The sequence below is a fragment of the Callithrix jacchus genome, chromosome 16, assembly GCF_049354715.1.
Source record: "Callithrix jacchus isolate 240 chromosome 16, calJac240_pri, whole genome shotgun sequence".
Taxonomy (NCBI): Eukaryota; Metazoa; Chordata; class Mammalia; order Primates; family Cebidae; genus Callithrix; species Callithrix jacchus.
Genome location: NC_133517.1, coordinates 64,141,296 through 64,155,215, shown reverse-complemented (window position 1 = coordinate 64,155,215; position 13,920 = coordinate 64,141,296). Strand labels below are relative to the sequence as shown.

Below are 13,920 nucleotides of genomic sequence, written 5' to 3'. Positions count from 1 at the left end.
ATGAATTGATGGACAGGTATATAAATAGATAGATTGGCGGGTAGATGGATGGATGAATAAATGTATGCATGTATGTATGTATGGATGGATGATAAATAGGTAGAGGATGGATGGATGGATGAATTGATGAATGGATAGATGGATGCATAGATAGATGGATGTATAAATAAATGGATGATTGGATGGATAGATGATGGACAAATAGGTCAATGGTGGATGGATGGATAAATGGATGGATGGATGGATGGATGGATGGATGGATGGATGCGCTAATGAGGATCTGAGGGAATAGAGGCAGTGAAGAAGGAACAGATGCAAGAGGCATTGCCTGAGTAAGACTGAAGATCTTAATGTCAATCTAATGCATGGGGTGAAGAAGAAAGAGGGCCAGAGACTGACTCCCAGAGCTTGCCGTTTCCTAGGATCAAATACAAGAGAAGGAGCACATTTGGACCAAGGGAGATCTGCTTTGTTTGAAACAGACTGAGTTTAAGGCAGAGTGCCCTGCCCATGGGATCTTAAAGAGGAGCTTCCAGTTTCTTTTTATTGGGAGAAAGAAGAGGAAATAGGAGAACTCTGAAGTCATCTGCTTGAAATGCTGGTGGTGATGGCTGGGATGGTCTGAGGGTAACATGCAGAGTGAGACAGAGGGGGCCTGAGGCAGAGGTCTGGGAATGCTGACATGTAAAGGGTGAAGAGGAGAAGAGGAGGCCTGGAGAAACAGAGAGGAGGATGTATGGGAAAACCAGGAACATCTGACGCCATGAAAAACAGTGGATGAGGACATTTCTAGAGGAAAGTGCTTACCAGGCAAGGGGTAGAGAGCAGTGGCAAAATGGCAATAAAGTGGGAGTATTGGTAGCTTTTTTTTTTTTTTAGATGGAGTTTCGCTCTTGTTACCCAGGCTGGAGTGCAATGGCGTGATCTCAGCTCACGGCAACCTCTGCCTCCTGGGTTCAGGCAATTCTCCTGCCTCAGCCTGCCGAGTAGCTGGGATTACAGGCACGTGCCACCATGCCCAGCTAATTTTTTGTATTTTTAGTAGAGATGGGGTTTCACCATGTTGACCAGGATGGTCTCGATCTCTTGACCTCGTGATCCACCCGCCTCGGCCTCCCAAAGTGCTGGGATTACAAGCTTAAGCCACCGTGCCCGGCCCGCTTGGTAGCTTTTTAAATATATTATTTTAAGTGTTGGAGATTGCTCAGGGATGATGTAGGGCAGGATTTCTCAGCCTCGACACTGTCGATATCTTGTACGAGAGAACTTTTGTGGTGGGGCTGTCATGTGCATGGGAGGACGTTTAGCAGCAATCTACGCATGGCTACCAAATCCCAGCAGTCTAATGCCTGGCCTCCACCCACTCAGTGCCAGAAGCATCCTTTTTCTCAGAGCTGTGAAAACCGAAGTCACCTCCAGACATTGCCAAATGCACCCTAGGAGACAAAATTGCCAGGTGGAGAAGCAATCCTGTGTGGATAGGAGGACGCCTCCAGGAAAGCTTTGTCCCCAGCAGCCCCAGAGCAGCAAGGCAGCTGTCCCACCACCGCCTCCCCAGCAGGGCCACACGAGGGTCACGGGGGGAGTAGGGAGGCAGAAGCTGTCCATTCTTTGTGTGTGGCCCAGTGACCCCATTGTGACCGAGCACAAGCAGAGGCCCTGCCTAGCTGAGGCGACCCAAAAACCAAAGCCTTTTTTTCTCCTAGGCAAATCCCTCCCCACAACCTCCCAAGATGCTTGCAACCCCAGCTCCTCCCACCTGCCCCTCCTGTCCTTGGATCCTCCCATTTCAAGTCTCTCCCTCTCTCACTCAGTGATTCCTGCATTCACTCAACGATGTTCCCTGACACCTATAAGCATAGAGAAACTGACTTACCTTTCCTCTTTCTCCTTCTAATCCTAGTTAGATTTCTCTTCTTTACTGTGTTTCTTTTCCCCTCTTTCCTTCCCTTCATTCTTTTATTACTTTTATTATCTGTCTCCTGTTTCTTTCTGACTCACACTCTTTCTCTCTCTCCTCCTCTCCTTTCTCTCTCTTCTTTCCCAGAACTTCTGTCTTTCTGTTCCTTCCCTTCCCTCTCTGCCTGTTCCTTCCTCTCCTCATGCACATGTGTGTTAGATGGACAGGCGTCCTCTCCTCTGCGTCTTGTTCCATCTTTCTGTGGGCAGTTCTCTGTCTTTACAGCTTTTTACCTGCCTCAGTCTTGAGCTCAGCACTATTTTCCATTTTTCAGATAAAGAACACCTACCATCTTCTAGATGCTGGGGACACATACATCAATAGGACCATCCAAGAGGGGGTAGTTGGCTGACAGTCCCAGACCACACAGACTCACATTAACCAAGGGCTTAGTTTCCTAAAGGCCAGGACAGCTTGGGTGCTTTCATAGGCCTGAAGTCATCTTTCCTATCACAGCCCTGGAAAGAGATGCTATAGTCCAGAGCCCCCATCTGCAGGTGGGCATCCTGAGGCAAGGAGGTGTGAACTAGCTTACCGGAAGTTACAGAGCCCCCATCTGCAGGTGGGCATCCTGAGGCAAGGTGTGAGCTAGCTTACCGGAAGTTACAGAGCCCCCATCTGCAGGTGGGCATCCTGAGGCAAGGAGGTGTGAACTAGCTTACCGGAAGTTACAGAGCCCCCATCTGCAGGTGGGCATCCTGAGGCAAGGTGTGAGCTAGCTTACCGGAAGTTACAGAGCCCCCATCTGCAGGTGGGCATCCTGAGGCAAGGAGGTGTGAACTAGCTTACCGGAAGTTACAGAGCCCCCATCTGCAGGTGGGCATCCTGAGGCAAGGTGTGAGCTAGCTTACCGGAAGTTACAGAGCCCCCATCTGCAGGTGGGCATCCTGAGGCAAGGAGGTGTGAACTAGCTTACCGGAAGTTACAGAGCCCCCATCTGCAGGTGGGCATCCTGAGGCAAGGAGGTGTGAACTAGCTTACCGGAAGTTACAGAGCCCCCATCTGCAGGTGGGCATCCTGAGGCAAGGAGGTGTGAACTAGCTTACCGGAAGTTACAGAGCCCCCATCTGCAGGTGGGCATCCTGAGGCAAGGAGGTGTGAACTAGCTTACCGGAAGTTACAGAGCCCCCATCTGCAGGTGGGCATCCTGAGGCAAGGAGGTGTGAACTAGCTTACCGGAAGTTACAGAGCCCCCATCTGCAGGTGGGCATCCTGAGGCAAGGAGGTGTGAACTAGCTTACCGGAAGTTACAGAGCCCCCATCTGCAGGTGGGCATCCTGAGGCAAGGTGTGAGCTAGCTTACCGGAAGTTACAGAGCCCCCATCTGCAGGTGGGCATCCTGAGGCAAGGAGGTGTGAACTAGCTTACCGGAAGTTACAGAGCCCCCATCTGCAGGTGGGCATCCTGAGGCAAGGAGGTGTGAACTAGCTTACCGGAAGTTACAGAGCCCCCATCTGCAGGTGGGCATCCTGAGGCAAGGAGGTGTGAACTAGCTTACCGGAAGTTACAGAGCCCCCATCTGCAGGTGGGCATCCTGAGGCAAGGAGGTGTGAACTAGCTTACCAGAAGTTACAGAGCCCCCATCTGCAGGTGGGCATCCTGAGGCAAGGAGGTGTGAACTAGCTTACCGGAAGTTACAGAGCCCCCATCTGCAGGTGGGCATCCTGAGGCAAGGTGTGAGCTAGCTTACCGGAAGTTACAGAGCCCCCATCTGCAGGTGGGCATCCTGAGGCAAGGTGTGAGCTAGCTTACTGGAAGTTACAGAGCCCCCATCTGCAGGTGGGCGTCCTGAGGCAAGGAGGTGTGAGCTAGCTTACCGGAAGTTACAGAGCCAGCAAGTAGCAGTGCTGCCAGTTGAACCCCGGTAATTTGACTCCGAAGCCTGTATGTCCTCTTTATTTTATTTATTCATTTATTTATTTCTGAAACAGAGTCTCACTCTTTAGCTCTGGCTGGAGCACAGTGGTGTGATCTCGGCTCACTGCAACCTCTGCCTCCCGGGTTCATGTGATTCTCCTGCCTCAGCCTCCTGAGCAGCTGGGATTACAGGCACATACCACCACACCCAGCTAATTTTTTGTATTTTTAGTAGAGACAGCATTTCACCATGTTGGCCAGACTGGTCTCAAACTCCTGACCTCGTGATTTGCCCTTCCCCGCCTCCCAAAGTGCTGGGATTACAGGTGTAAACCACCGCACCCAGCTCTGTATGTCCTCGGCATCACTGACACAAAATGTTAGGTGCTGGGATGTAGCTACTTGCCTTTAAACTTTCCCCAAATAAACTTTATCTCTGCAGAGGCAGGGGAATGTCTTTTAAAAGTCTTATTCCCAGCCAGAAGCGGTGGCTCATGCCTGTAATCTCAGCACTTTGGAGGCTGAGGGGGACAGATTACCTGAGGTCAAGAGTTCGAGAGCAGCCTGATCAATATGGTGAAATCTCATCTCTACTACAAATACAAAATTAGACGGTCATGGTGGTGAATGCCTGTAATCCCAGCTACTTGGGAGGGTGAGGCAAGAGAATAGCCTGAAACCCTGGAGGCAGCACCAGTGTGCTCCAGCCTGGGTACCAAGAGCAAAACTCTATCTTAAAAAAAAAAAAAAAAGTTCTATTCGCAGAACCTAGGAAGAGGCTTAATACATACTGAGTAAAAATGTGGGCCCTGTTACTGTGTTGCTAGCCCCACAGGCAGGTGTTATTGTTCTAATAAGGAGACAGGCCCAGGTGGGTTATCTAAGATCACACAGCTTGTAGGTGGTATAGCAGCATTTGAATGTGGGTTCACCTGTCTGTAAAAACGGGTTTCCTCCCATGCTTCCACACTGCCTCTCTTGATCAGAAAAATACAAGGACCTGAAAACATGTCCTCTGCTCCCTGGGTACCTTTGCTGGTTAGAAACCAACTTGCTGTCCTGTGGGGAGGGACAGCCAACTTCTCCCTGTTCCTCTGAGTTCTGGGGACCCCAAACCTCAGTGTGGTGAAGGGGAGGGTTGGGGCTGCTGGGAGCTCTAGACTCATGCAGATTCTGGTCCCCACACACAGACTCTGTGGGTGAGGTGGAGTCGTGGCACAGCAACTGCATAGCCTACACAAGCTCCTGGAGCCCTTGTTCCACCAGCTGCGGCCTGGGGATCTCCACTCGGATTTCCAATGTTAACGCCCAGTGCTGGCCTGAGCAAGAGAGCCGCCTCTGCAACCTGCGGCCATGCGATCTGGACATCCGTACACTCATTAAGGTGGGTCCAGAGCAGGGCTGGATGTCTGGACTGCACAGGCAGACAAACCTGGGTTTGAACCTGGCTCCTGAACATCCCCGTGGGGAGCATTTGTAAAGTGGGAATAATTAAGCCCACCTGGTTATTGTGTAACAGCTGTTGGGATAATGCAGGTTACCAGGCTGGTGCATCGTGAATTCAACTCAATGGAAGCATTGGTAGTTATCATTCGAATCAGGATCACTTGAGAGAAACCTCAGGGACCCTCAGGAGTGGTCTTCTATAATGATTCTGAGGGCTCCTTACCAATTTCCACCCTCCCGCCACTCCCATACCAGCCCCCCACACAGAGCAGCCACACTGGGTGATATAGGGAGCACTACATGAGGTCGGGAACCCTAGAGTCAAATGTCTACTTGCATTAATTGCATGTGACTGTGGCCAATCTCCACTCATGTCTGAGCCCCCATTCCCTCATCATTAAGATATTAGAGTTGATCTCTGAAATCCCTTTCAGCTTTAAGAGTCCAAGATAATTAAAATAGAGCATAAAAAAAAACTGGGCCACATTAGCTTGATCCCCAGCCTCAGAGTTAGAAGTGGGTCTTATTTATCTAATTCAAGTCCCCCTTGCTCATGCCATAGGAGTGGTCAGCCTTCTGTCACATTAAAAACAAAGCAAACAAAACAAAAAAATTCAACCATGATTCCATTTTTGGAATGCTGAAGGTTTCTTAGGGATGTTGAGAAGAGGGTTGGTTGCCTCTTGTGTAGAAAAGACAGCACAGCTCCGTGTGATCCTCTTCAGACACCCAGCATCACTTTTATCCCCTAGACATCTCCAACCATCTCTGTATTATTCAACTGGATCCATTTTTCTTTTTTCTCCTTTTCTTCTCCCTTCTTCCTTTCTATTTTTCCCTGTATACTAGCCTTTGTATTTTCTGTGCTTGGTATACAGTAGGCATTCCATAGACACCTCTTAACTGAAAACATAACATGGAAAAGTTACCAGCTGAAGAAAAATGAGAGCAAAGGTCCTAAACGGAGTGAGATCGCTCTACCATTACTGGACCAGATAATGCAAGTCCAAGCCAATTTTGATTTTCAACCATTTTTTTTCCCAGAATTATGTGCCCTAAGAGGGTTTCTCAAATTGGGCAGGCTCTATGCCATCTTACAGCCTGGATCTAGCATGGTGCTGGTACATAGTAGACCCCAAGAGCCCTCAATTCAAAGGGTTTAGTAAGTGCTTACTCTGTACTAGGCATGGAATTATACCACAGAGATGCAGAAGAAACACCAAATCTCAAGTGGCCCATAGCCCAGTGGAAGGTAGAGCTACCTTTAAATAATGTCAATCCATTTGAATAAGTTTCATAGTAAAGGTGTGTATGAGAGGCAAAGCCGGGTGGGGAGATTGGGGCAAAGCGTGTCCCCTGAGCATGGGGTCCTGATGCCAGTTTTGCCACTAGCTAGCCAGGGGAGCTGCCTTGGAAGAAGGAGCTGCATGGGCTCCCCGTGTTGGTGTCACCCATGATGAATGACTGGCCCTAGGCAAGAAAAAAATGCAGGATGAAAGAGAAACTGCAGGCTGTGAGATACAACCCAAACAAAACTTTTTTCTCTGTGGTCCTCCATCTACCACTGTGCAGTACGCTGGGTCTCACTGTGTTTGCTGTTGTCCCTCCTGGGAGAATGCTGTGAACATGAAAGTCCAGTCGAATGCTCCCACATAGTGAGAAGGGAAATAGTGGGGGCTCGGGGGAAGAAGGCGGTTGTCCATTCTCTGAGCACCCCCACTAAAAGCTCCTTTTCTTTCCTTCAGGCAGGGAAGAAGTGTCTGGCTGTGTACCAGCCAGAGGCACCCACGAACTTCACCCTGGCAGGCTGCATCAGCACACGCTCCTATCGACCCAAGTACTGTGGGGTTTGCATGGACAACAGGTGCTGCATTCCCTACAAGTCCAAGACCATCAGCATGTCCTTCCAGTGTCCTGATGGGATTGGCTTTTCCCGCCAGGTCCTATGGATTAATGCCTGCTTCTGCAACCTGACCTGTAGGAATCCCAATGACATCTTTGCTGACTTGGAATCCTACCCTGACTTCTCAGAAATTGCCAACTAGGCAGACACAAATCTTGGGTCTTGGGGGCTGGTGCAATGCCTGCAAAGCAGTCAGCCATTAGGGCCAATAACTTCTCAGCATTGAGCCTTGTTCTGTCAATTTCCCACTCATTCCTAGTTACCTTGATCTGGACCCTTGGCCCCCTTTTCTGTCTCTAACCACCCAAATGACCCATGATGGGGCTGCTAGGCCCATAATATGAGTTTTCTCCCTGGCAATATTAAGCATCTACTCTAAAGAAAAATGCCTGTTGCTAGCTGTTCTGGACTACATCCAGGCCTGATCCAGCCTTTCCAAGTCACTAGAAGTCCTGCTGGATCTTGCCTAACTCCCAAGGATGGAATCGGTAGACTTCCAATATCACTGATTTCTTCTTTAGATGCCATACCACAAGACTCTTGGGGCCCATTCAGATGGATAGACAGGATTTAGAACAATAGAATCATCTATTATTTGGAGCCTGCCAAGTGGTACTGTAATGGGTAATTCTGACCTCAGCAAAGCAAAACTATCCGGATTCCAAATATGTGTGCACCCCAAGATTATCAGACACTTGCCAAGTGAGGTGAATAGTTGTTTGGTTTCGATTTTTAACAGAAAGTTCTATCCATTAACCTGAGTACTGTTGAGGTTGTTTCTCTTCACCCCTACTCTACGAAGGGTACAGATTAGGTTTCTCCCAGTCAGAAATAAAATTTGATAAACATTCTTATTGATGGAAAAGTCCCCAGTTAATACTCCAGAGACAGGGCAAGGTCAACCCATGCCAGAAGGACCGATGGACCCTCACGCCGAATCAGCTGCTGACGGGCAGGGCTTGGGGCAGTTAGCCGGGCTCTTCCTTGAATCTTCTCCCTTGTTCTGCTTGGGGCTCATAGACATTGCTAGGGCTTCTGAACTGGCCTGTCTGGCCCCTGAGAGTGGTGCCCTGAAACATTCTTCTAGTCTTACAGAGCCTTGGGAGACCCAGCTGCAGACCACGCCAGACCCACTGAAATGACCAAGACAAGTTCAGCTTGGGGTGTGGGTCAAACTAAGAAGTGAGTCTACTTGGTAGCAGCCTGGGCGGCCTCTAGAGCTGGAGGCTATGGGACTCCATCGGTCCCCGTGCTAAGGACACATCTATTGCAGAGACTCATTTCACAGCCTTCGGTTCTGCTGACCAAATGGCCGGTTTTCTGGTATGAAGATAGAGGGTTACCCGTTGTTTAGAAACAGAAACGGGCTGGACAAGGGTTTAAAGCTGATTAGGTTGAAGCTAAAAAACAAAGGTTATTGTTAATGGAAATCAGGCTGTTATTTATTTTGTTAGTAAAATATAATATTTACTATTATAATTCTTTTATTTAGGATCTTTTCTGTGCCACTGTTCTCAGTGCTTTGTGTATATTAGCTCACTGAATCTTCACGACAATGTTGAGAAGTTCCCGTTAGTATTTCTATTTTTTCAAATGTGAAACAGAAGCTCAGAGAGGTGAGAAGACTTGACCAGAGTCACCCAGTTGGTGAGTGGGAAAGTTAGTATTCAGATAGAAATTGGACTGCCTTTATAACCCATATTTCCCCCCCCTTTTTTTAGGAACACATCTTAGAATAAATGGCTTGATTTTTCACTGTCATTTTTTCCTCTTATTGTCTTTCCAGCTCCTTTTCAAAAGATAAGAGTATCTGATTTTCTGATAATTTAGGTGCTTAAGCATCCAAAACATATGGAACAGACACGAATCCACGAATCCTCTATAGCTTATCTCCTCTTTCCAGTCAGAACGAGTTCTCATCACACATTTAAAAGATGATTCTGTTTACCCAATGCTGCATGTTGAATGTTGGGTAGTTATTCACAGGGAATTATGTGCAATGTGCAGACAGATTCCTAAACAGGAAAAGGACTGGGAATACGTCCTCCTTACTGTGACTTCTGCGAAGCCTAGTCCGGTGCAAAGTATACAGTGGTGCTCATTAAATACTTGATGAATACAGGAAGCTATGCATGTGTTCCTACTTTTATTCAGAAGCTCTTTTCTTCCAAAGCTAAATGAAAATATAATTTTAGTAGTCAAAATTTTATATTAAGTGCCTTAGGCAAAAAAGGCATTTAATATTTTAAAGAAATGCATATGTATATATAAATATATTTGTCTATACATATGCAAGAATTCTTGTATAAAGAGAATTCACCCCATGAATGATCTCTTCTGTAAGTCAGTGTGGATCATATTTGATTTTCTTAGAGTGAAAACAAATTACAAGATTTGTAGAGTGTCTACAAATGACAAGGGTAGATGACAGCTCACTCCATTTGAAAGTCAGTGGAAACCCAAAAGCTAGGTTCTTACTGAATTTTCATCTCAATTTGGGAAACTGAAATTAGCTTTCAAAGATCATAGGAGGCCTGCTTGGAGAAAGTAGGGATTATTCTTAGCAATGGGTAGGAGAAGGCCAGATTCACTCAAGCACCACGAGTTTTGAGAAATGGAAATATGCAGAGCCCAGAGGGCAAGTCTCAGACCCATTGGTTGAAGCCATGGAGAAGGAAATTTTGATCCAATTTAATGAAGCTCTTTCTAACAGTCAGAATTTCCCTGCAATGGTGTGGCCTGATTCAATAAAAATTAGTAATAATAAATATAATAGAAAAATCTTCATTGATTGTTTACTTGGTGCCAAGCACTATGCAAAGTTCTTCATTGCCTCATTTAATTATTACAGAAATTTGAGTATGTGTCTCTTCACCATTTTATAAATGGTGACTTTTAAATCTGAGACTCAGATGTTCTGAGAAGTCAGCCACCGAAATGTTAGAGCCCAAACATTAGCCTGTTCTACCAGCCCATGCTCTTGCAGAGGCCTCTAGAAAAGACCTGAGTGACTCCTATGGGAGAATCACATCTACAAGGGGCTTCAAACAGACCAGATAGATCATCACCTCTCCGGTCCCTTGTTAACCATATGTTCTGAGACAAAGGCAAGATACACACACTAAGGGTTATCCTTTGCTGAGGAAATTTACACGAGTACTTAGGGTGAATTACTCAGGTGTGCTTAGGCGTGGGATAGGGAGGGAGACCTGAATTCACCAAAGTAAATTGTGCTAAACCTTATTATAAGCATTTAACGAGTGCTTAGCTCACACCAAGCCTGTGAAAGGTGCTTTTCTGCCATATCTCATTTAATCCTCACAGCAAACCTAAAGAACTTGGCATGATCATCTGAGTTTCAGAAGTTCAGTAGTTTCCTCAAGGTCTTACCAGCCAGTGAACAGCAGACCAAGACTGGAAACTCAGGATAGTCTGATACCTGAGCCATCCCCTCTGGTACGCCTATTCTGTCCTCCAGATCAAAAGGCATGACCTTTACAAGAGGCGTTTTACTGACAATCGCTGTGATTTTAACTTTGAAAATGATTCAGAGAGGTGATCAAAGAATGTGGATTCAAATGATGTGATTGTCTATAATCTTGCTAGCTTTGTGCTGTGTCTCCACAGAAACTTCGGGGAAGTAATTCAGCTCCTATTATGTTGAACTATGTCACTGCTTTTTACAAACTTGTCTGGATGCAAAGCAGCCACAATGATAACCCTGCAGATCTGGAAATCCTAAGAGTCAACTATGTATCTCTGCGTGTGCATATGTATGTATGTATGTATCTATTTTCAAACTGTGATTTCATTTAAATATTCCTACTGCCATTTGTGTAACTAAAAAACTACACATGAGGAAATGTCTTAGAATTGTCCAATAGAGGAAAAATAACACTTAGGTAACCTGTCATGTTTTACAATAGTCTTCATTTTTCTCATGATTTGTGTAGCGTGGAATGTGTTTGCTCAATATGAAGGGTTTTCATTGCTCAGTTTCTCTGTTTTAAGACTTTTCTCCTTAAGGTAATAAACCATCAGCAAAGTCACTTACTGGATTTGGTGGCTTCTCTTGTACGTGCAGCTGTGATGGAGCATCGAGCACATTCAATAAACGTGCAGATGGTGGAAACCAGGCCTGATATTTTATATACGGAAATTAAAATGGCTCAAAAGTTTGGAAATGGGCTTAGAAACACAAATTTTAGAACTCAAAGGCTGCCAATATATCCAGGCTGAAAGACACCTCATGTAAATATAAAATGAAGTTTTTGGCATTCATTCATTCACTCACTCACGTAGTCAGTGGCTTTCTACATCCCCAAGGAGACTGCCTACTGTGAGGTCAGGAACTGTAACTGCATCCTCTGAGCCTTGCTCAGAAGCAGGTGCATGTGAAGGACTGAGTGAGCGGGGACTGGATGGATGGACAGAGTGTCTATTGCCAGCTGCCTTAGGAACCAAGAGGAGGAAAAAGAAGTGCAAGGGAGGCTGCAGATGCAGTGGAAACAGTCCTGATTTTGGGCCTCAAGTGGATCTTGATATACTTTATTCCTTACTAGGCCCATCTGAGCCTGTTTCTCCAGCTATAGAAAATAGTAGTACTTACTCCTCAGTGGGATGCATATTGCCTACAAAATTTTAAAATAGAGCTTAGAACACTAAGCGCTTAATAAACTTAGAACACTAAGCACTTACTAAACACTTCTATTATTAGCTGAGTTTCTTCATGAACTGGGGATAACCAGCAAGGCTGCAGTAAGAATTAATGTCAATGTGTGTGTGTGTGTGTGTGTGTGTGTGTGTATGTGTGTGTGTATTTAAATTATTTAGTCCTCGTTTAAAACAGCAAACTATCTATACTTCCAGGTCTATTTATACTCAGTTGAATGCTCTTTTACCTCAACTATAGACTGCTTAGCCCCTTAATTTTTTTTCCATTTATGTTTTCAACTTATGCTGTAACTTGATTAAAAACCCAGCTTCTCTAAAGCAGAAAGAGGGTGTTATACTTTCCTGTGGCTCCCAAGCCTAGCACAGGACACAGCATACGCTGAGCTGTATGAGCAGATGTGCAGATGGCTGCGGCGAATGGTGAATGCATCTTTTGATACCTCCTGGCCAAATCTCTCTCATCCACTGCACCCCAAAACACATGATGAGAGTATAATAAAAGTCGAGGGGAGACTCCATTCCAATAAAAATATAATTGTCACATGCATTCTTTGTAAGAACACTTTCCTGAAGCACATTGGTTTCAAAATTGGAACTTAGGTCTTGGAGACCTGTGGGTGCCTCAGATTAAGATGAATATATAGATGTTAGGGCAATTTTTTAGGATATCAGGTGGCTGAATTTTGGAGAAAATGGGATTTAGGGGAAATGGCCAGATCATTTTATTATGAAGCATTTTATTATCAAAAGCATATTGCAGAGCTCTCAATCACCCCTACTGACAAAAATTGGAATGCAAAGGCATTCTCTATGTTTAGAGAGCCAATTTCTAGTTGAATCTGAGTTCTTTCTAAATGTAGGACTGAGCAAAAATGACTTCTGAGGAGACAAACAAGCTGGCAGGAAGCCCATGCACTGTTAAATATGTTATATTCTGTAATGAATGTCTCCAGATCCCAGCCTAAGCCTCACTGTTCTTGTTTTTCACACAACCCTAACAATGTAGATTTCTTAGTCCATTCCATACGAAGGGAGTGGAAGCTGCCCGAAGCAGGCTTATTGATAGCAGAGGCCAGCCAGGCAGAAGAGGAGGAGGCAGAAAAATTAAAAACCAGATGAAAGATACAAAAGCAGGTCACCCAAGTCCGAGTGGGCCGAACACCCGTCACAGTCAATAAAAACCTTACGGGCATGCACAGTCTCAGTTAGTTCCGGGAACTCACTGATGTTCCACAATCCCAAGGCATCAATAGGTGATGGCATGAGTCATGTGTTCAGTGAACTGTTGTAAAAGACATCGAGGAATTTAATCCATTTTAGAATAGGATGCGCAAGCGATTGAATCTCTCTAAGCCCTGGTTTCCTCATCTATGAAGCAAGAAAAACTCCTCACAAATAAATAACAAAAAGAGGAAAGAATATGTAAAGGACACTAAATAGTATTAAAAGAAGTGTGCACTGTGCACTTTGCTCTATGATGGCCCTGTCGATACAGAAGAATTCCCACCAGTCTGGCCAACATGGCAAAACCCCATCTCTACCAAAAATACAAAAAAATTAGCCAGGGTGATGGTGCGCTACTTGGGAGGCAAGTAGGAGAATCGCTTGAACCTAGGAGGTGGAGGTTGGAGGGGGCTACATTCCAGCCCCAGTGACAGAGCAAGACTCCAACTCACAAAAAAAAAAAAAAGAAAAGAAAAAGAAAAAAAAATCCCTACACCCACAGTGATGTGTGTTACAAATGCTAAATGTCTCCTCTCTGCAAGGTGGCACCTGCTTTCTGGGGAGGGCTGGGCATTCAGCAGACACTTCTCAAAGTATGGATGAGAAAGGGCATGTTCTGCCACAGTGAGCTTGGCTGTGAATAGGTTTAATCATGCAACAGATTTGCCTAATTCATGAGCACAATTACATCAATTACTCAGACACCTGCTGCATGTATGCCGGGGAGAGAGGGCAGAACAAAGTGAGCCCAGTCACAGTTGATTAGACAGGGAGTGGACACCTGAGTAGAGCTGGACCAATGAGATTCTTCCCCTTAAGAGACACAAAAACCTGATTAGTTTTGGGTTCAAGAGAC

General features: G+C 45.7%; 1 protein-coding gene across 2 annotated transcripts in view; it reads left to right on the top strand.

Annotated features, from left to right (window-relative positions):
* The window catches only part of CCN4 (cellular communication network factor 4), a 40,734-nt gene extending 29,436 nt beyond the window's left edge, over nucleotides 1–11,298 (top strand). For both annotated transcript variants that reach the window (XM_035276840.3, XM_035276839.3), the window contains exons 4-5: nucleotides 5,008–5,201; nucleotides 7,009–11,298. In XM_035276840.3, coding sequence (XP_035132731.3) covers nucleotides 5,008–5,201; nucleotides 7,009–7,308 — 494 coding nt within the window. In that variant the 3' untranslated portion in view covers nucleotides 7,309–11,298. The remainder of the gene's footprint in view (nucleotides 1–5,007; nucleotides 5,202–7,008) is intronic.
* The last annotated feature ends 2,622 nt before the right edge of the window (nucleotides 11,299–13,920 follow it).